We start from the raw sequence: 20,729 nt of genomic DNA, 5'->3' as shown, positions 1-20,729 counted from the left end.
ATAGCATTATTACTGTATATATATGTGTATTAATACTGCACGAAAGACATTTTTGAGTTTACCCTACTTCTAGCCATGATTATGCCGTTTTCATAGAAGTGAAGGACTTATATGTTGCAGTGGTAAAAAAAGAAAGAAAAAGAGGCGTGAGTGTTGGAATACCTCCTTGAGACGCGAGCTGTCCCAGGTCAGAGTGCGAGGACGAGCTGGTCTGTGGCACTTCGTCAGAAGCACCAAACCTGAAGCGAGGCACACCTGCCACTTGAGGAGAACTAACAAAACAAAAACAAGTGTTTGAGCGCCATAACACATTTCCTGTTTATATAACTAATATTCACTAATGCGTCTATAAAAACAAAAGGAACATGTCCTTGAAAATAATGTAGAGGTCAGTATGAAGGTTTTAAAGCTATCTAAAAGTTAGATGTTTTAGCTACATGTTTCTGCATAAACTAAAAGCTATATATTCAAAAAGGAAACCTACAAAGCATAGAATTTACCCTGAAAACAATTATAACCAGACACTATATAATATCAATAATATCCAGCAATAATCATATATTATCATGTATGTGTAATAAACACAGAATTCATTTATATGGTTCCTGGACAATCTGACTTTCTTATCTGTGTCCGTGTATGTGAGACTTACTGGATGGCCTGGTCAAACCCATCAGAGCGGTGCACCACCAGAGTGGGAGTGTTGGGAACCATCCTGTCATCATCGTCATAGAAGTGCTGCTGCAGAGGGAGAGACGGCAGAAAAGTGTTGGATACAAACATGCACACACAAAGAAACACAGACACAGAACTTTCATATGAACATTTGTATAAACTATGCGATGACTGTAAATGTTATAAAGGACTTACAGAACTGCTCGGCACTCCGGAGGTGAGCTGAGGGACTCTGCCCACCGACTGACGGCGGACTGGGATACGCTGTGAAGTTGCATTTTACAAAACTGATTAGAGTTTTACATGATTTACACACAGAGATGACATTCAATACAGTGAAAGAGTACATTTGCATAAAAATGACACTAAAAAAAACCCCTAAACAATAGTCTTTATCTAAAGTAAACTCCAGATTATTCTTCCTTCATACCTGAACCTGAGCAGGTGGTCCCAGATCTGATGTCGGGGTGATGTTCAGGCGAGGGGGCATCTGGTGTGTTGGTCTCCGTGGCGACTGGGGCATCCGTGTACCAGAGCTTGTGATTGGTTGTTCTGTAGAGAAGGACTCCATCGTACTGCCCTCGACTGAAACAACAGTTGAAAACGCTCAAATAAACAGAGGTCCATTTAATTTGAAAAAAATAATAATTTGACAATCTGGCTGGTTGCCTAACTTTTTCAATCATGAGCCCCTCACTGGTCTAATAACTCAAGCTGACTTTTATGTTGATCCCTAGCTATATGGGGCCAAAAATAACAAACATCAGCTTCATTCTGAAAGTAAAGCATCCTTAATGAGACCTTCCTGGAAATTACTTTTTTTTTTTTTGGAAACACATATACCACGCTTTCCTTCAGACAGACAACAACATATTACATCTTTCTCAGTCATCGTAATATGTCAGATAACTAATTGGATGGCGGGACAGTTTGTGAGCGCATGTGGAGAGTCTGAGGTGGATCTACGTATGTGCGCTTGACATGGTTTCCTGGATCTTACAGCTGGATGTCTGGGAATCTGCGGGTCTCTGGGTGGAGTCAGACGCCCCCAGACTCTCCTCTGTCTCTGTGCCCGGGTCCATTACATCAGCTCCCTGAGAAACAAAAGAACACAAGGGAACAATAAAGAGAATGGGTGAAAGAGAAAACCATAAGGGGAATTTAAAGAAGTTCAACAGGGGAAAAATAAAAAAGTAAAGTGAGAAAAAGAGGAAATGTGGAGATAAGTAAAAAGGAAAAACCATTTGGGAGGATTGGTGGAAGCCAGTTATGGGAAAACACTATAGATGCCAGGATGTATTGGCAGAGCACCACATACAGATTATTATTAATTTCCTCTCTATATGGAACAAAGATGCCCTTCAGAAAAGGCCAAAAAAAGAAAAAAAAAAAAAGAGTAAAAACACCCATATACTTCCATATGTATTTGTTTAAAATGACCCACGCAAAACCCACACGGACAGCAGGCAAACCTATATATTCTAACAATTTCAAATTGGACAAAACCAGTAGTTTATGATCTATCTGTACACCTTGTTTAACTGCTTAATTACATTCCACATGTCTTTATTATTCTTTGGACTCAGTGTGTCTTTGAGTTTTTCTTGTTTACAAATTAGAGGGTCTTATAAGTGCTGCTGCTTCAAAAAACAAAACAAAACAAAACCTTTTAAAGCTCACAAACAAACAAGATAGAATATTTTAAATACAACACTGCAACAAATAAAATTATTTCTAAAAAGATCAACATCTTTATTAAGATGATTTTGTGTTTGGGGACTATAGATGGGATATGTTCCTTAAATATATATGTAAGATATAATTTGACTATAAAAGTAGCACAGTAATTTGCGTGTCAGTATATTTCAGTGTTTTAAAATGTATTTTCTAATAATACAATGTTTAACTGATAGAATTTTGATCTATTAATACTTATTGTCGGTTAAATGTTAATTACTACCATTCCTTGTCCAAAGTGTCTCATAATGACATATACCAATTCGATTTTAAAGGCTTAGTAATAAAACATTGGCCCTTTTTCTTCTAACAACTGTCTTCACAAGTTATCAATACATTATTTAATGTAAAACCCCTACCCATACTCACAGGACAGTGGTTTACAGATTGCCCACTACAAACAACTTTCAAACGTGTAGGTCAAAAGTGAAAGACCGTTAACTGTCCTTTTGCAGACAGTGACTCATCCCACTGAACATGCGCAACCAAGAGTCAAAAAGTAAACAACTAAAGTCAACACACACTCAGCTTTCACACAGACAGAAGGTTACGACACAGAGGCATAAACGCATGTGACAGTGAAATGAAAACAGCGTGGAAAAACTGAGTGAGCTTCATGTACCTTTTCCAGCTCGCACAGACTGTAAGCGTGGGAAGGTTTAACGTGGTGCGCTGGATGTGAAAGCGGTGGGTGTATGTGCAGATGTATAAAAAGGTCAAAGTTGTAACTGTAACAAGATTGTGTGTCATAGGTAATCAGACCTCTGTGTCATCTCCTTCATAAGCCTCGTTGTCTTCTCCACTGCCATCGTTGCTGTCCTCTCCTTCCTCCCCCATCTCGCCGTCATCTTCCTCCTCATCTTCTTCATCCTCCTCCTCCTCCCCTTCTTCTTCCTCTTCTTCCTCCTCATCGTAGTCCTACATTGGGCAGTGATTAAATCATAATTGGCAGGGAAACAATTTTTTTTTAATTTTAAAGACAAATTCTGACTGGTGTGTAATGCCACTTTACATTCAGCTTTCAAACACTTGACAGAAACTCCCTACCTGCTCTTCTTCCTCTTCCTCCTCCTCTTCCTGGTCATCCTCACTCTCTGTGTCTGTAACTATGACGATGACTTCCAACTGCATCCTCTCAGGGTTTTCACTTTGGGTCAGGGTGACCTCTTGATCTGTCATAATGGACTGTGAGGCTGCTCCCTCATCTCCTTCTTCCAGTACTGGAAACTCCTCTGTCTGCAGGGCAGAAAAATGGACACTATGAACAACATGCATTCTTCTAATTTGGACAAACTAACATTTTCCATAAGAAAGGTGTGATATATGCCGTACCAACAAGTAATTACCCCATTAATCCTGCCCGTTACACTGTATTACAAATTTTCATTCTTGCATAAAATATACAAATCAAAGCAATTTCAATGACCCAGGTCCATTTATTTCAGTTTTAAAAACCTTTAAAGGCCTTGATCCAGCCCCCCGAAAATCCCCAAACTTTCAAGAAGCCGTGGAAACCATGACTTTAAGTGATGGCCTACCTGGCTTGCTTCTGCACCGTCTTGACTGTCTGTTGGCACCACCCCCTCAGCCTCAGCACTGTCCTCCACAACCACCTCCTCCTGAGGAGAACACACAACATCTACGTGATTTTCAGATCATTTAAAAACAACAAAAACGCCTATAAAATTGTCTTTGTAACCCCCCTCCTCACCTCGGGACCCACTCTTTGGACAATGCGGAGCTTCTTGGATATAGGAGCCCGAGGGGTTTCCTCCTGGGTGGACTCTGTGTCAGGGACCATGGTGGCGCTCTCTTCCTCCTCACGAGGCCTCTTGGACATGGAGGAGGTGCCTGGTGTTGCTGAAACTAGACATAGGGCATGAATATTATTTAGACTCCCTACAGAGTTTAAAATATTCTTTTAATATCACTATATGTCTAAACAGTGGTGAAACCCTCTGAACCCCAAACCACACTGGCCGATGTGAAGGCATGTTTTCTTTAAAAAAACAAAACAAACCCTTGTATGAATAGATTTTATGAGTGAGTGTATTTGTTTACCAACTTGTACAACACAATTCTTAAATTGAGCGTCTGTACTTTACCAACACCACACTGATTTTTTTTTTCTCACCAAAATTTGCAAAACAGGATCATGATATTAGTTCTTTATAATATGCACATATACCTCTGCTTCGTCTCTTTAAAATGTAAAAATCCAAATCACAACAAACCTACAGTCATCTAAATGTTCAAAAAGTTTCTCACCAGTCCCAAACACAGAGGAGGTGGAGGATGTTGAGGGCCATTCCACCTGCGAGCTAGGTGTTGCCTCAATGACCACGGTTGGTGGCTCCTGATTGGCTGGCTCGGCATGGGTCATGCTCTGCTGCTGAGTCGGTTGGACAAACGCTGTGGCCTGTGTCTGTGTCTGCTGTACAGTCAGCATGGGGCTCGCTAATGTTGTCTGAACGTTGGGGCTGGCTGAGCGCACCGAGCCGCTGGCACTGCCGTACACAGTCACATGCTCCACTGGTGGGCCTTCAGTCGACTGCATGGCTGTAGAGGAGTTTAAGTTAGCGGAAAGCTGAATTATTAAGATCTAAAACATGAAAAGAAAAAGGTCTTATCCCTCTTTAGGGCCAACACTCCTGTGGCAGTTTCCTACATTGGGAGCTAATGTCTTACCTTCCTGGGTCTCCACCTGTGTGGTGGGCATGACAGTAGCTGTGGGTGTCGGGGTGGGTACAGTGGCTGGGGTAATCATTGGCCTGATGCTTGCTCTCGGAGTGGGTTTGTTTCCTGGATTGACAGGTTGCTTGCTCCCTGTAGCCACAGGCGTTGGTTTAATGTTGGCAGTTGGAGGCTCAGATGTGCTGGCACTGACAAAGAGCAAGAGACAACGATCAGGATGTGAATAATAACTCTACATAAGTACATTTTTAGAAACGTATGGTTGTGCATCATACCTGCCCCTGTCTGCAGCTGGTGTCGTCTTCAGACTGATCTGTCTCTGCTCTGTGCTCCTCTGCTGCTCCTGGGTCTGAACATCAGGATAGAAAGACAAAAGACATGATGGACACCAACAAGATGCTGAGAGTCATGATATTGTAGTTTCAACAAACTTGTCACAATGTAGATTGACATGCTGCTCTGATTCTATCTAATCAACTTATTAATTATGTATATAAGACATTGCCGACAGAGGAGCACTTGTCCCATATGATGACACTAGGGGTTGCAGCAACATACTGGTATTGCTTTATACATAGTATAACAATTGACAGTTGTCATACCGTGGACATTTGCTTATCTACGGTATTGAAAATGAAAATAAGAAAATAAAAAAAGTAGACTTTTTGCATATACATTCATTAAAAATGGTTTAAAGTCATCGTACCCACTCAAAATATTTTCCGTTTTTATTCTTTTAAAAGGTCATTGTAATTGATGATAATAATACAAATTGTGCAATACCCAATAACATGATACTACGAAACCGTGATATTTCCTGAGACAGCTATCATACCATGAAAATTTCATACTGCTGCAACCATTTGTAGACATAGCACACTCTTCACAAACAACATCTACAGTTGTTGTGTACAACACTGCAAAAGATGTCTTTTCTTGACGTCAGGTTTTTTAGTAAATAAACCACTGCAACATGTTGAGCTTCAGCTAATAGAGTATTTTCTGTAAACATTTTGAGAGTTTTAAAGCAGATCTTTACCTTGCTGGGTCCTGCCTCAGGTGGCTCATCTCTCTGCTCTTGCCTCTCCTGCTGTCCTCGCAGGTCTCTCAGTTCTCTCTCTTGTCGACTCAGGCGGCCCTCGTATTGAGACTTGAGAGCGCTCACTCGCACCTCCAGCTCCTCACGTTGTTGCTTTAGCTCCTCGTTTTCCTTCTGAAGCTGGTCATTAGAGCCTGGACATGAATCATTTAGGTGTGAGATTCAAATAAAATCCATAATTAAGGAATTTATCATAGGTCCATTGGCGGTATTATGTTGGCAACACTCACCCTTGAGCTGGCCGATCTTCTGCTTGGCATTAAGCATGACCTTTCTGGTCTTGTCATCCTTGTCAGTCATCTGCTGTCTCAGCGTGTCCTCCTGAGTAGCTTTATCCTGCAGCTCCTGCCTCAACCGGGTCAGCTCTGCCTGCAGCCTGGTGGACTGTTCCTGGGCATTACGCCCTTCAGTCTCACGCTCTGCAACCACCTGCCACAGGCCAGAAAGACATGATACCAATTAATGTCCTGCCTGATAGACTACAGTAGGCGGTTCAGTCAAAGGTTTTGGTTGTGACTTGTTGTTCAACCTGGTTGATGTTCTCAAGCTGTCCTTCCAGCTCTCTGTTCCTGGCTTCAGCCTGAGTCATTGCATCTCTGAGACTCTGCAGCTCCTGAACCGTGGCTTGACGAGCCTCCTCTTCTTGGGCTGGGCCTGCTGCAGCCTCAGCTACCAACTAGAGTAAACACAGTGTGAAAGATTAATTTTCTCAAACCAGAACAACAGAGTTTGTTTAAGGCAAATGTTTAAAATGGAGTGGCTCTTACCCTATCATGTTGCACCTTGAGTTCATCATACTGAGTCTTGTAGCGGCGTCCGATCTTCTTGACCTGGGTGATAGTTCGCACCTTTTCCTGGAGTTCCTGGTTCTTGGTCTCCACATCCTTATTCAGCTTATTCCTTTCATCAGTTATCTTACTCAAATTGTCTCGCAAGCTCTGTATCTGGCTTGTGTTTAGATTATTTGTCCTGTAGAGAGAAATTGAGAGATTGCTAAAGTGCCAAGAAAAGAATCTGTAGGACTGAATTAAAAAAAAGAAGAAAAGGTGAAAGCTTCATCTGCTGGTCAATAAAAATTAAATTATCACATTTTTTTAATACCCCTTACCTGACAGCTTCTGCCTTCAGTCTGGTGGTCTCCTCAGTGAGCTGCTGAATGCGTTTGACATGTGCCTCTTTCTCAGAGTGCAAACGTTTGTATTCTTCTGGATCTGAATCTTTTTGCTGGCTCACCAAATTCTAAAGAACATGAGAAATGGTGCTGCATAAGTGGTGTGAAATTATAAAACAACAATTAAACAGTCATCACAAGATAATCTGCTTTTCTAATGACAGATTTGCCCTTCTTACAATTGCCCTTATTATTAAATATTTTCTTTCTTGCTTTTTCACTGACCTGGGTCCGAGCTTTCCAGCGCTTGATCTCCTCTTCCAGGATCTTCTTCTCCGCCTGCAGCATGCCGCTCTTCTCACTCAGCTCAGAGTTGGCCTGCTTCAGTGGCATGATGTCTGACTCCAGCTTTTGTATCTGTAACACACAGAAGATCAGCTGAAATGGTCTGGATTTTGAGGTTCACTCAGAGTGTATTAGGGTTGGGTACCGTGTCTTAAATTCAGCAAAATGAGGTACACTACACTTTTATTAAACCAAGTGATACCTTAGCTTGGGTTTGCTGCAGTTCTTGCTCCATTTTGTCCTTCTCCTCTCTCAGCATCTTGTTGGACTCCATCAGGATGCTCATCGTTTCCGTCTTCTTCATCAGCTCATCATGCTGAGCCAGGGTCTTAGCTGTCACCTTGAATAGAATTAGCATTGGTCTTTAAGTCACATTTGTTATCTATAAAAGGTATCACTAAGAGCGTTTCATTAAGTAAAAAGTTCTTGATAGCACCTTGACCTGCTTAGAGGAATGTGAATAAATAGATTTCTTTACAGAGATTAATTAAAATGTCAAAGAGATTCACAATTATCCTACGAACATTCAACTCAAACTGACTGATAAAGAAATCCCACACATAGGATTTTTAGTGGACAGGAGTTCACAAAAAATAATAATAATTAGAAACAGACCTGCATCCTCTCCTTTGCAGCACTCAAGCCGTCCTGCACCTCCTTCAGCTCTCGCTCCAGGTGCTCCACCCTCAGACGATAACGCAAACTGTCCCCTTGGGCAACCTCAAATCGAGACTCTGCAATCTCCTTCTCCCGACGCACAAATCTGGGATGGTGAACAAATAAGGATGTCAGAAACAGTGAAACACATAGAATGACAGGAACGAGACCATAGATAGTATAATTGGTCAAACAAGCACACTAGTAGGGATTGTGATGACTTACCTTTTATCTTATTTTTTCCTACAGATTATATATGCAAGACTCCTGGAGAGCAAGAAAGCATTGTGTGATTTACACGAACATGCATTACCTAAGAATCTCAAGGACTTGGTCTTGAGATCTGCCCTCCTCAGTTAGGGAGATGTTCATGGGGCTCTCACTGGCAGCACGTTGCAACTTCTCAGCCATCTTGCTGCTCATCGTCTGGATCTGCTCATGCAGGAGTGTGTTCTGCCTCTGCATCTCCTCATGGCGGGTCTCCATCTTCGACATCTCCTCCTATAATACGAGGACAGAAATTAGGATCAAACGCGTATTTGCTTATTTTTACTGTGAGTAAGTTGTTGGAGAAAAAATAACCATGAGACCTTGAAATGTGACCCAATCCATTTAAAAGGTCTATTCTGGGTTTTAATGGATGTCCCTGTGATTTTGTAAACTCCACATTCCTGCCATCACCTAAACATCCATGAAATCACCTTAAAGATCTTTTCCTGCTCCTCCCAAGAGACCCTGGCCTCCAGCAGCTCAGCGCTGACCCTCTGGGCTCTCTCATCCAGTTGGAGTCTGAGCTCCACAGCCTGCAGGGCCTGAGCCTTAGCAGCCTGCAGGGCCTCCACGTCGGCTGCATGAAGCATCAGCTCCCGCTCATACTTATCTTGTGCTTCGGCTGCCAGCTTAGCCTTGGAAATGGGAAAACAAGTTTGACACAATCATTGCATATAATTAAAATTCACCATTTTTGTTAGTACCAAACTACCTTCACTTCATTTTAATAAAATTAACAGGTGATTGTGTCAGCTTAACTGAAACATCCAATCCAATAAATAGGTTTTTCACATTTCTCTACATTTAATTTTATAATACTTGCTTACCTGCTCCTGGCTGTCTTGTATAGCCTGCTTCTGCTGGGCTTCAGCTACTGCCACTTGCTGCAGCACTGCCTGGTGATCTGCCTGAGCACTGCTGAGACTTTTCTTAAGACTGTTCAGCTAACAGACACACAGCAAGAAAATTAACAGGTCCTTACGTGTACAATGTCGAATAAAACTAAACACCAGAAGGTAGGGTGACATTATAGTCAACTGTAATCCTCTGCATTGTGTCTCAATATGCGTACCAGACATGCCTCATGATGTAAAATTGTAATATACCTGTTCCTCCAGGGAGGCCAGGGCTCTCCTCTTCTGCTCCTCCAAATTCTGTTTCTCTTTCTCTGCTTCCAGAACCTTCTCCTCCAGCCTGTGATGCTGCTTCTCAGCCTCCTTCATACGAGCTTCAATGGATGAGCGTGCCTGCTCTGTTACCTGGTCAAATATGAACATTTAATACAACAATTGTCTTCACCAAAAGTTTAAACATTTCCAAATGTTTGTTTGGCTTGTTTTAAATTAAAAATACTAATGCACAAAAGTGTGTAATTAGGAAAATCAGGATTCTAGTAACAAAAAATGTTGTGACATTTGTGATGAAGAAAGAAACAAATAGTAAAACATGGAAGTAATTTGCTTCACTGGCAAAAGCAATGCTACCAACTTCTGACAAACCTTGTGTGGTCTGAAGGTAGGCAGGTGAATATAAAAATTAATTCATGCAATAGTGATGTCAATGGATTTCTGCATGTCAGCCCTCACTTTGTTGAAAATGAAACATTGCATTTTAAAGTTGTTTGTGCTGATAATGTGGGGGAATACACTCTGTTTTTGTATATAAACTGTATGCTTTCATGATCTGGTGTGTGTAAATGGAACATATGTTTATGTGCTTACCATGTAATTGCTCATACAAGTATTAATAGGTTTTATTTTGAAACAAATGTTTTTGTGGTTGCGGTCAATGTTTTTATGAAGAGGAACACACTGATAAGCATTGGGTTTGTCTTGCACCTGCTTCTCTTTGTCCAACGACTCCTCCAGGCTCTGAGCCATGGCTCTGTACTGCTCCACGCTGGACGTGCATGCCCTGAGGCTCTCTGTCAGCTCCTCGGCCCGGGTTTCAGCCAGCCGCAGGCGGCCCTGTAAGTCCTCTCTTTCCTGATCAGAACCCGGCAGTCCTGAAAGCACGAAGAATTAGGGGTAGAAGAAAAAAGATAAAATTTAATAACCAGCACAATTAGTATGTGATTTTAGGAAAGGAGGATGGATTGTGTAGTAATTACATTGTTAACTAGCCTGGCTAACGGCAGACTATATCACAAATGATGATAGTCTGGACACCAGCAATTCATTTCTCCGTAGACGGGCCGTGGTTTATGATCGTCCAGAGCAGTTTATTGGGCGCTACGAATGTCTATCATAAGCGTCTGTACGTAGCTCCTAGCCAATCGTATCAGTTATACCAGATGACGTATGTAGAGTGACAGAAATTGATGTTTACATAGCCAGACTATCCCATCTCTACTTTGAGACTAAAATGCTCAATTCTGCTTCTGCAACGTTTTTCTGCAACATGTTCTGCCTCTGGCTGCTCACAGTCTACCGGCAGTGTTGGTGTGTGTGTGTGAGAGAGTGTTGCTTGCTGCTTTGCTTCTCCAGTTCTCGCTTTCTGCAAGATTATTTATTTTTACGCCTTATTTCCCCCTCATGTCATTCAGCCACACACATCTACTGATTTTATGGGCAATAGACAAGCTCTCTCAGCGGCTCCGCTGTCCCCCGGCTCGTAGCGAGATCACCGGTGTTACAGTAGTGAGCGGTAGCGGAGCTAGTTGGTAGATTAGGCTTTTACCAAATCCTGTCGGAAGCAAGGCTAAAACATCCTTTTTCGTGGTGAAACAGGAGTGTAAAGTCAAACGTTGTTCTTCTTTTAAAATACACTTTGGCTCTAAACTATCTAAAACACTGTCTACAGCTAGATTGAAAGAGAGTTTCGCGTCTGCTGCAGCCATGTTGGATCTGTAAGAAAACTACAAAAATACAAGCTTCCATCTGTCTAGTAGTATGAGTCATCGTCTTGCCGTCCCTCCCCGTTCTGTGATTGGATCCCTAAAACAGGGCTAAGAAACGGCCATAGTTTCCAGACTGCATGCAGGTTCGAAATGAAATCGAGCGTGCAAGGCAGTATGGGTATACCCAGGCTAATTGTTAACAGTCTGATCTTAAAACCCACAAACATTTGAAAGAGTGGCTCAGACTTTTTATAATGTCTAAAAAATGGCTCTTTTACTCCTTTACTGGATCCTGTTTCACATAAACTGGCAGAACATGAGCTACACCAAAGCATCCTTGTATTCTAGATACTAAAATAGGAAGTAGGTCAAGTTTAAAACGGGGTGAATTGACTCAACTAAATCTGAGCAATTTATTTGTGTAATTAACCTACAAAAACCGTTAATCAGCATGTAAATGGTGATTGTTGTTAACACTCATTACACAGAGTGACTTTAAGAAAAGCCATAAACAATTTAACTTTCAGTGATGTTTACCTAGAAATAGTTTTGTTTCAATTTGAGGTCACATGCTAAGATGACAACCAGTGGAACTGCTATACATTTGTCTGTACATGGATGGGTTCCTCCGCGTGTGGTGCTGTTGTGTATTATACGTTTGCCGGAATGCAGTTGTGTGCTTGTGTCAACCTCTGATAATGGGAGTGGTTGGAGTGCTTAGGATGTGGCGTGCTTCGCCGCTGCCGAGCTGCAGCCTGAGGGTGTTGAGCTCCAACTCAGCAGCATTCAGCAGCTCCTTGGTCTTCTGGTGTAATGTTATCTGTAGCTCCAGCTGCCTCTTCGCCTCCATCAGCTGAATCTATGCATAAAATATGTAGAAGAGAAGTAAGCAACAGATGAATTCTTGAATATCGTTATTCTGGGTCTGAACGTATGTTTATCCTTTGTAAAGGGGGTGTGCCCAAGATTAAACTGGGCAGTAAATTGTTCTTTAAAGCTGAATTACTAGTAGACCACAACACCTTTGGACATGACTGTGGCAGACATTATTGAGGTGGAACACTTTTGTATACCAGCAGAAGACAAGATGGACATTCAACTTTGTGCTTACTTCCTGGTTTCTGCTGAGCAGGTGGCGCTGTTCAACTTCTTGCTCCAGCCTCTTCTGCAGCTGGGAGATCTCCCTTTCCTGCTTCTCCAACTGGCTGTTTAGACGCTGACGTGTATCGGTCTCTGAACGCTCGAGGGTGGCCTAGAATAAAACAGCAGTTATCATTTAGAACTGTGTTTATGTCTCCAGAAGACAATGACAGACAAATTGCATACTCTTAGATTACCTGAATGGCCTGGAGGTTGGTCAGCAGCAGGTTCTGACTCTGTTGTTGGCCCATGATCGATTCCTTCTCCTGATTCAGCCTGGATTCCACCAGCTTCAGCATGTCCCTCTCCTTACGCAGGGTCTCAGCACGGCCCTAAGACACAGGAGGAGATAAGGTGGCTCAGTCACAAATTCAAATCAAGCACGACTGTAATACCCCTCACCGTAATGATAAAGAAAACAAACTTTAGCACAAGCATCACCATGAAAAAGGAGAAGCTTGCTGGAGGAAAGACAAACCTCGGCCATGTTGAGTTTCTCTTTGGCAGCTCTCAAATCTTCGTTCAAAGTGTGGATGGTCTGCTCATGCTTTTGTGTGGAAGCAGCCATCTTCTGTCCTTTTTCACTGAGGGAAGCAATCTCTTTCCTGTAGCGCTCGACGTTGTCCTGCAGCATCTCATACCTGATATTGTTGGGAGACAGACATTCTTTTTAGCTGCCTTTGTGCTCTCCTGTGTATTCTTCAAACATATGAAGTGCTGAGAAAACCAGAAGGTTTTCAAAATAACTTACCTCTTGGAGGCAAACTCTAACTGGGTGGATATCTTTGCATTCTGGGAGTGGAGATCGGAGAGCTGCTCCTGGAGTTTCTCGTTCTGCTCCGTCATTCCCTTGTCGCTCTCCATACGCTCCTTCTTATAGGTGGAGAACACTTCCTGCAACTGCAAATGCAACCAGACATTTTTATTTAATATCAACAATGGTTTGTTTTTGTTGTCTGAGAAATCCATGCTTTGTCAAAAGTTAACTAGTGGTGGTCCTCAGTGAAATCTGGGTCTGACTAGTGCCAATCACATCCCTATCGAACCACTGAATTACATTTTCTAATAATGACACAAGAACCATTTTCAGTCCAATAAATTCTCTAGGATCAAAAAATCATTGGGCCATATCATTTAAGTAAGTGCAGATCGGTCAATAAAGACACATTGCCATCTAGTGGCAGACATGGAAAATGTCAGTAAAGTGAGTGACAATGACATTAAATATTGATCCTTTCTATGTTCAGTGCCATGGGAGTACTTTGCAGTAAATTAACCATCAAGCAAAAATTGCCTGTAACTAATTCCTATGAAACACGTGTTGGGCACTACTTGACATGCACTATGGGGTGCACAGACTGTAGCCTTGGTAAGAGTCATAGGCTTGAAGGTGTCTTATATAGACGATTGCTCACCTGTCGCAAAGCTGCCTTGGCCTCCAAGGCTTCAGTAGACTCTGCTGCCATGGAGACAAGTGCAGTGGGTGTTCCTGTGGTGGGAATGGCTGCAGGTGAGCGTCGGGGGGTGGAGGTCAGGGAGAACTCCTCGGGTGGTGTACCTTAAGGAAAAACATTCGGATGTTCAGCCAAACAGGAAATATCCTCACAACACTATAAGCCTATGTCATCTGACTAAAACCGAACTACTTTAAATTGATCATTGTCATAAATTAAACAGGATTTAAGTTGGTTTATCTGTTGGCTGTTACCTTGTTGTGGGAAGTTGACTCCAGTTGCCTGAGCCAGCAGCATGCGGTACATGTCCCTCTGCCTCACAATGGACTCAGTCATCTTAATTTGTTGGCCACGCTGTTCCTTCAGGGAGTCTAGCTCCGACTGGGCTTTCTCCAAACTTTGCTCCAGCTCACCACGCCTGTAACAGTCAGGCATTACAAAGGATAGTTATGAAAAAGTTGAATAAATGGATGCAAGTGCTGAAAGTGAGATAGTTATAGAGCTGATGTGGATGTGAGGAAGTTTTGTTGGTGACATGAAGGTGACACACAGATGTTAAGTTATGCTTTTTCAAGTAATATTGTTTATATACATACAACCAGATATATTTAGAACTGTACTTCACAGAACAATGTCCACAGTGTACCTCCTATCTTTAAATCAAATAAGTTTACGCTTTTTATATATATTCAGGTGTTGTTATGATCTAGCAGCGCAATGAAATATTCAAAACTTGTGTAAACAAATGGTTTTTGTTCTGTGTGTTTACTTGGCAGGAAGCAAACATTTGTTTTGATATTTCTTTTGCATTTAGTGACCCTGTAAAACAAATAAAAATCCAGTCGATTTTTGTAAAAACTCAGGAAACTAATTGATTTAAGCCATTCAGACTCAGGCTCCATTGTATTAAAAGCCTATGTATTGTATTTAGCCCATAAAATTTAAAATGTGTTTTAAAACTTTGGCTTTGACCTTGTAACAAATGTCAAGATGTGAGATAAAGGTGTGACATGACAAAAACATTTTAACTTCTTGAAAATGCTATAACATGGCGTATGCTACATGTATTATATTATTATAATAAGGCTAAAAAAAGACTAAAAGATGGATCAACACAGCCCAAATTTTTCAACAACTTTTCTTTAGCTAAATGATTACCATGTTAGGACCACATTGAGGCAAAAAAAATACATAGGTCTGTGGTGTATAGAAGGAGTAATTAGTGTTCACAACATGACATATCTTTTAATATAATTTCCCACTTGCTGCAATGTGATCTTATTTATCTCTGTTTTTGGGCTGTGTGTGCTCCGTCATCTCTTGCTTTGTTATTTACTTCGTATGTTAATAAAATATTGAACTAATCTATAGTTTCTTTAGTTTTCAGTACAGTTGCTTTAAAACTGGCAGTTTAAAAACAATTAAAAAAAAGATCGGACGATATGACAAAATATATCATGCTCATTTTTTTTTGCCATATCGCCCAGCCCTAGTAACAGATCATCTTTATTAGCTGATAGTTTGACATCTTTGGTTACTTTAACGATGGGACTACCAATCTAAAATGTAGGTTGAGATGCAATTTTAAAAGGTTTTTAATGCTTGGCACTCTTGTTCTTTAGCATTCCTTTCCCCCAGTTTCGATGCCAATGGATAGTAAGACATCAAACAACAACAACAAAACAGTTATCTGACCAATTGTTTTTTTTGACAAGACAAAAAGAAATATGCTTCCATTCTAACATACCTATTGCCAGTGGCCTCAAACTCCTCCTTCTCCTGGGTTTCACCGAGCTCCCTGAGAGCCACCAGAAGACGCTGATTCTGCTTCTGCAGCTCCTCTACACCGCGGAAGGTCACCAGGTGTTGGCTGATCACCTCTGATGTGCTGCTGATGTCGGCTGAGCTCACCTCCTCCTCATGAAGTACATGGTTTCCACGAGCCTCTTCCAGCTCGATCAACAGCACACGCACCTGACAGGAAAAATAAAACAAAGCAAGGATGGGTCAAAAAATAAGAATTTGAAGAAATCTGATAACATTGTAATTCTTGTCAAAATAACCAGGAGAATCCTTTTGGAGTCGAGTGAGCACCCACCTGCTGAGCCATGTCTCCCAGCTGCAGTTCACACCTCTGGTTGTCCCTTTCAAGAACAGAGGACCGCTTGTTAGCTTCATCTGCTTCCTTCTGCAGACGGTGCACCTCCTGAAGTAAATACACATACATGAAGCACAAACAAATAAATGGTGGTAGGAAAACAGAAATGTAAATAAATGGAAAAAAATTAAATCCAGTGAACATACAACTAAACCTACCTTAACAGCCTGCTCCAGCTTGGCAGAAAGACTGGCCACTGACTTCTGCATGCGCTCATGTTCGTCCCTCTGCCGTTTTAGGATTGGGCCTTTTGCTTCGACTTCCTGCACAATGTCATCCAGGTACTTGTTGACCCGCTTGTTCTCCAATCGCTCCAGCTGCAGCTGCTCCTGACTCTCCACATATGCTGTGTACAACTGAAAATACGAATCACATCTTGTATCACAAAAAGACACTCCAAAAGGGAAATATATGCATTGCATACTCTGGCCACTGTTCGTTCAATACTGAGCAATTATGACAAGCAAGTCTTCAAATCATTGTGAAAGAACTGCAACAGTCCTCTGTGGTGCATATATCAAACAATGAGATGTTTAAAAACAAACATAAGCTTAACTGTAATATGGTCTATAGACTTCATTTTATCAAGTTAAATTGGAAACCCACTGCATCTCATCCGTATTAAAAAACAACAACAACAGCCTTTTTTCAAACCCTAGTTTGAGTTTCTAAATAAAGATATTGGTTGTTGAAATTAAGTTACACATACCTCAGTCAGCTTCATGCCGGGCTTTATCTTGGATACAGCGACTGCTGTTGGAGACATTGTTGTCATTTGCTCTTCTGTGAGCACAGGTGTGGTACCAATAGGGCCTGGACATTCAGGGAGTAGTAGAAAGAGCACAGGTTACATAAAGAAAATCCCTACCAGGCTTGAGTTTGGCTTATTTTATATGCAATGAAGTACTGGTATCAACTAAACGCACCTCTAAATTTAGAACTTGATAGCAGCTCATTTGCATTGTCCAGCTCTTTCTCAAGACCCTGGATTCTCTCCTTTAGCTCAGCAACACTCTTGTCTGTGGCACCATTCATCTCCTGCAACTTCTCCTCAAGGGCCTTGTTGGCTGCGGCAGTAAACAGAGCAAATGTCAGGGAACACCAACAGGAAACTCCAAATTGAAGTACAATTTCTTCTTAGCATATTCAGACTCTCTCCATTTAGGAAGAACACAAGTACTAAGTAATGGAAAGGTAGTGGTTGTCAATCTGTTATAACTTTGCACCTTCTCCAGCATCCTTCAGCAGCTTATGCAGCTCCTCCACTGCCTGACTCAGCTCTTCACTTTTTGCCTCAGAATCTCCTGCTGCTCCCTGCCACCAGAACAACATAGTTAGAGTTGACAAAATGTTGGCAAATGGACTATAACCGGCATATACTGAAAATGTGAAAAAAATTCATGGACTGACATTTCTTGGAATAAACAGACAGATGAATATATAAATGGACTGCACTTATATAGCGCTTTTATCCAAAACGCTTTACACTACAGACTGCGCTCATTCACCCGTTCACACACACATTCATACTGGTGGCTGAGGCTATCCTACAACGGTGCCACCTACAGACATGTAGGCTGCCATGGTCAGGGATCGAACCACCGGCCTTCTGATCAGCGGGTGACCCCTCTACCAACTGAGCTGCAGCTGCCCCTGGCTACATTAGAAACATACATATACATACCTTGTATAGATTAGAGAGCTTAATGTTGGCATTCAGCTCGTTTCTGAATTTTTCCTCCATGGTGGCTTGTTGTTCCTTGGCCTGCAATGAGCAAAGAACCGCTGCAGTGATTAAACATCACACCAGGTGCTATAATACTATTTAGCTTGTTGCAGGATATTTATTATATGAGGATAATGGATTCTTGTTTCTATGTAAACCAAGACAGGATTAAACTTGGGATAGGCTGTTAGAAATACCACACACATACTTCTTTGAGTTTGCCAATTATGTCTTCATTCTGTTTCTGAAGGTGCTCATTTGAAGTCTTCAAACTGGCCACTTGGTCTTGGAGTCTGTTCAACTGAAAGTCACAAGCAAAAAACATATTTATAATAACCAAAGGAGTCGACTGTAATCATTCATGACTGAAAAGGGTGCTTAAATAAACTCAAGACATTAAGATTGTGAAAGCACATCTCACCCAGCTCAAGATATAACATAGATGTTTATATTGTCATGCTATTGTTATCACTGCATTCATTGTTACTGCCAACAATTTTTTTTCTCCATGTCATTCAGCTTTATAACCATACATATTTTAATAAAAAAAGAGGCATGCCTCATCTTCCTTGTTTTCCAGGTTGCACTTCAGTTCCAGGATCTCATTTCCCTTCTGTCGGGACATGGACAGCAGTTCCTCACTCTTAGCCTTCAGTTCCTCATTCAGCCAAGATGCTTGGCCATTCATCAGCTCCTTCTCTTGTTCCATACGCTTCTCTTTGTACTGCACCAATAAAACAACACAACTTTATTCAGTTACTTTTCTTTAAGATAAATGTGCAGTAAAATAAAAGTATTTAAAAAAGTCACTTGTCTCTAGAAACAAATGTGATATTGACATATTATTTAATCAGTGCAAATATAGCAATATAGCTCACTTTTATGTTGACTTCAGCTGATTCAAGTTCATCCAGCTTCATCTGCAGAGTCATCTTAGAGGTGTTGACTTCCACCAATTTATCATTGAGTTGCCTGAAGTCGTCTGGTGGAGCAACAGAAATAACATTAGTGCCATGTTCAAGTGAAGCTTAGTATGTACAACAGAAATAAAAGTTTTGACATATATCTTCTGACTAATTTAACTGTCCATACCATTTAAATGTTCAACTTCCAAGGATCTTCTCTCCAGTGTCCGCAAAAGTTCTCGCTTTTCTGCCTCCAGTTCCTCTTTGGCTTTTGACAGCAAAGTCTAAACACCACCCACAAACATTATTTAAACAACAGTGACTGCTGGTATCACTTACAAATCAAGCACTATTAATTTGCTGATTATATTTGAAAATGTGATGAGCTCAATATAACCCCAACCAGTTCAAGAACTGGAGTTCAACATATTTGTTTCATTCAAAGTATTTAGTATAGACAGAGGCTTGTTCATATCAAATGGAATACAACAAATGCTGGCATGTATTAACATCTGGAATACACAGAAATGCTGCACTAAATAAGGAGACAGGTTGAATAAGGGTAGACATCATCTATTTCTGGGACTGATAAAATATCCCGATTTGTGACAAGTAAGTCATTACTACAATGAACATAGTTTGTGTTAATTATTATAAATTCCATGAGACATGAAAGAGAATATAACCAAATAGTAATATGACTGAAACCAATTGTGGGATTATTCATTTTGTTCTCCTTACCTGCTCTGAGGACAGCTTTTCTTGAGTGGATTCATATTCTTTGTTTTTGTCACGCAGACTTTTAACTTCCTCCTCTAAAAGGGGAGATTTGAAGAACACAGATATCATGCTGAAATTAAATCTGTATATAATATTGCAATACATTCACTGTTATGACTGCGGCCATTTTTGCAGACTGCTGTGTGTGACCTGTATTTTTGCTTCTCTTTTTTGAGAAAAACAAACAAGTCTTTGAATTGCAAATAGGAGTGTGCCAGGCAGTAGGCATTTCCTCATCCTCCTCTTATCCCAACCGGCCACGCTTTAGTTCTTATTTCCTAGACAGAATCATTGTTTGTTATTTTGACTTTAGTCCACCCTGAAGACTAGCAGTATATATGTATTCAATATATACTAAGACAATATATACTAATATATACTAATTATATAACAATATATACTTGGAGCTGCTTGGGGTTGGAGGAGATGGGGCGTTCTCATGTTATGTCCTAGGCACCCCTAGACTAGGGCGTAACATTCATGCTTACCTTGCTTATTAGACTCCTCTTTGAGTTTATAGTGTTCTTGAGTCAGGGACAAAAAATCCTCCTGACACTGAGTCAGTTGTTTCACCTTTTCAAAGAAGTCTTGTTCTGTGAGAAGACAGCCAGCAGAAACACAAACGTAAAATGTTAAAATGGAAAAAAAAATGTCAAGTATAAACTCATAATGCAGTTTAGTCTACTGTTCAGTGACATTTTGTTGACATTACCCTTAGCTCAGTAGGTTAGCTAACGCTAGCTTTAGCGTCAAAATGTGGCACCTGTTAGCCTACAGTGTTGCCTAGCATTAGCGTTACTACAGATTTCCAAAGTAATTAAAAGACACGTGGAATAATAAACAATGTGAGGCTGATATGTTAGTACGTCCAAAGCGACGTTATTAACTTTAACGTATCCTGTTGACCGGCATGCGAGCATGATGAGCAAAGCAAAACAGTTAGCAATACTAGCGAACACAATACTACGAATTATCTTACCGCTGTCGACCCGAAATTGTTCTTGTTGTGCTTTCAAAGAATCAATTTCATATTGCTGATCCGAAAGAATCCTCTCAAGCTTGTTTTGAATGGTTTTTGGTAACTTGGTTATCTCTGAAGCCTCCAACTCCTGCAGCAGCAGTGCCGCCATTTTTCCGAC

At 41.1% G+C, this 20,729-nt stretch overlaps 1 protein-coding gene across 1 annotated transcript in view; it reads right to left on the bottom strand.

Moving 5' to 3' along the window:
* The window catches only part of tprb (translocated promoter region b, nuclear basket protein), a 24,047-nt gene extending 3,318 nt beyond the window's left edge, over nucleotides 1-20,729 (bottom strand). The window contains exons 1-46 of the mRNA XM_059341143.1: nucleotides 20,570-20,729; nucleotides 20,079-20,183; nucleotides 19,552-19,625; nucleotides 18,998-19,094; nucleotides 18,784-18,887; nucleotides 18,465-18,629; nucleotides 18,114-18,206; nucleotides 17,864-17,944; nucleotides 17,406-17,493; nucleotides 17,106-17,246; nucleotides 16,889-16,992; nucleotides 16,338-16,535; nucleotides 16,120-16,227; nucleotides 15,769-15,995; nucleotides 14,276-14,439; nucleotides 13,983-14,125; nucleotides 13,319-13,467; nucleotides 13,046-13,208; nucleotides 12,765-12,899; nucleotides 12,539-12,679; nucleotides 12,118-12,286; nucleotides 10,427-10,593; nucleotides 9,695-9,847; nucleotides 9,416-9,532; nucleotides 9,020-9,223; nucleotides 8,632-8,819; nucleotides 8,277-8,424; nucleotides 7,864-8,001; nucleotides 7,602-7,733; nucleotides 7,314-7,444; nucleotides 6,973-7,174; nucleotides 6,735-6,881; nucleotides 6,436-6,634; nucleotides 6,146-6,339; nucleotides 5,382-5,455; nucleotides 5,101-5,294; nucleotides 4,681-4,971; nucleotides 4,124-4,278; nucleotides 3,951-4,031; nucleotides 3,460-3,648; nucleotides 3,175-3,330; nucleotides 1,676-1,769; nucleotides 1,106-1,260; nucleotides 871-939; nucleotides 653-741; nucleotides 163-272 (exon numbers count right to left, since the gene is read on the bottom strand). Coding sequence (XP_059197126.1) covers nucleotides 163-272; nucleotides 653-741; nucleotides 871-939; nucleotides 1,106-1,260; nucleotides 1,676-1,769; nucleotides 3,175-3,330; nucleotides 3,460-3,648; nucleotides 3,951-4,031; nucleotides 4,124-4,278; nucleotides 4,681-4,971; nucleotides 5,101-5,294; nucleotides 5,382-5,455; nucleotides 6,146-6,339; nucleotides 6,436-6,634; nucleotides 6,735-6,881; nucleotides 6,973-7,174; nucleotides 7,314-7,444; nucleotides 7,602-7,733; nucleotides 7,864-8,001; nucleotides 8,277-8,424; nucleotides 8,632-8,819; nucleotides 9,020-9,223; nucleotides 9,416-9,532; nucleotides 9,695-9,847; nucleotides 10,427-10,593; nucleotides 12,118-12,286; nucleotides 12,539-12,679; nucleotides 12,765-12,899; nucleotides 13,046-13,208; nucleotides 13,319-13,467; nucleotides 13,983-14,125; nucleotides 14,276-14,439; nucleotides 15,769-15,995; nucleotides 16,120-16,227; nucleotides 16,338-16,535; nucleotides 16,889-16,992; nucleotides 17,106-17,246; nucleotides 17,406-17,493; nucleotides 17,864-17,944; nucleotides 18,114-18,206; nucleotides 18,465-18,629; nucleotides 18,784-18,887; nucleotides 18,998-19,094; nucleotides 19,552-19,625; nucleotides 20,079-20,183; nucleotides 20,570-20,720 — 6,577 coding nt within the window. The 5' untranslated portion in view covers nucleotides 20,721-20,729. The remainder of the gene's footprint in view (nucleotides 1-162; nucleotides 273-652; nucleotides 742-870; nucleotides 940-1,105; nucleotides 1,261-1,675; nucleotides 1,770-3,174; nucleotides 3,331-3,459; nucleotides 3,649-3,950; nucleotides 4,032-4,123; nucleotides 4,279-4,680; nucleotides 4,972-5,100; nucleotides 5,295-5,381; nucleotides 5,456-6,145; nucleotides 6,340-6,435; nucleotides 6,635-6,734; nucleotides 6,882-6,972; nucleotides 7,175-7,313; nucleotides 7,445-7,601; nucleotides 7,734-7,863; nucleotides 8,002-8,276; nucleotides 8,425-8,631; nucleotides 8,820-9,019; nucleotides 9,224-9,415; nucleotides 9,533-9,694; nucleotides 9,848-10,426; nucleotides 10,594-12,117; nucleotides 12,287-12,538; nucleotides 12,680-12,764; nucleotides 12,900-13,045; nucleotides 13,209-13,318; nucleotides 13,468-13,982; nucleotides 14,126-14,275; nucleotides 14,440-15,768; nucleotides 15,996-16,119; nucleotides 16,228-16,337; nucleotides 16,536-16,888; nucleotides 16,993-17,105; nucleotides 17,247-17,405; nucleotides 17,494-17,863; nucleotides 17,945-18,113; nucleotides 18,207-18,464; nucleotides 18,630-18,783; nucleotides 18,888-18,997; nucleotides 19,095-19,551; nucleotides 19,626-20,078; nucleotides 20,184-20,569) is intronic.

Source organism: Centropristis striata, chromosome 9 (assembly GCF_030273125.1).
Source record: "Centropristis striata isolate RG_2023a ecotype Rhode Island chromosome 9, C.striata_1.0, whole genome shotgun sequence".
NCBI lineage: Eukaryota > Metazoa > Chordata > Actinopteri > Perciformes > Serranidae > Centropristis > Centropristis striata.
The sequence above is the reverse complement of the archived record's forward strand: the minus strand, read 5'-3'. Positions and strand labels throughout refer to the sequence as shown.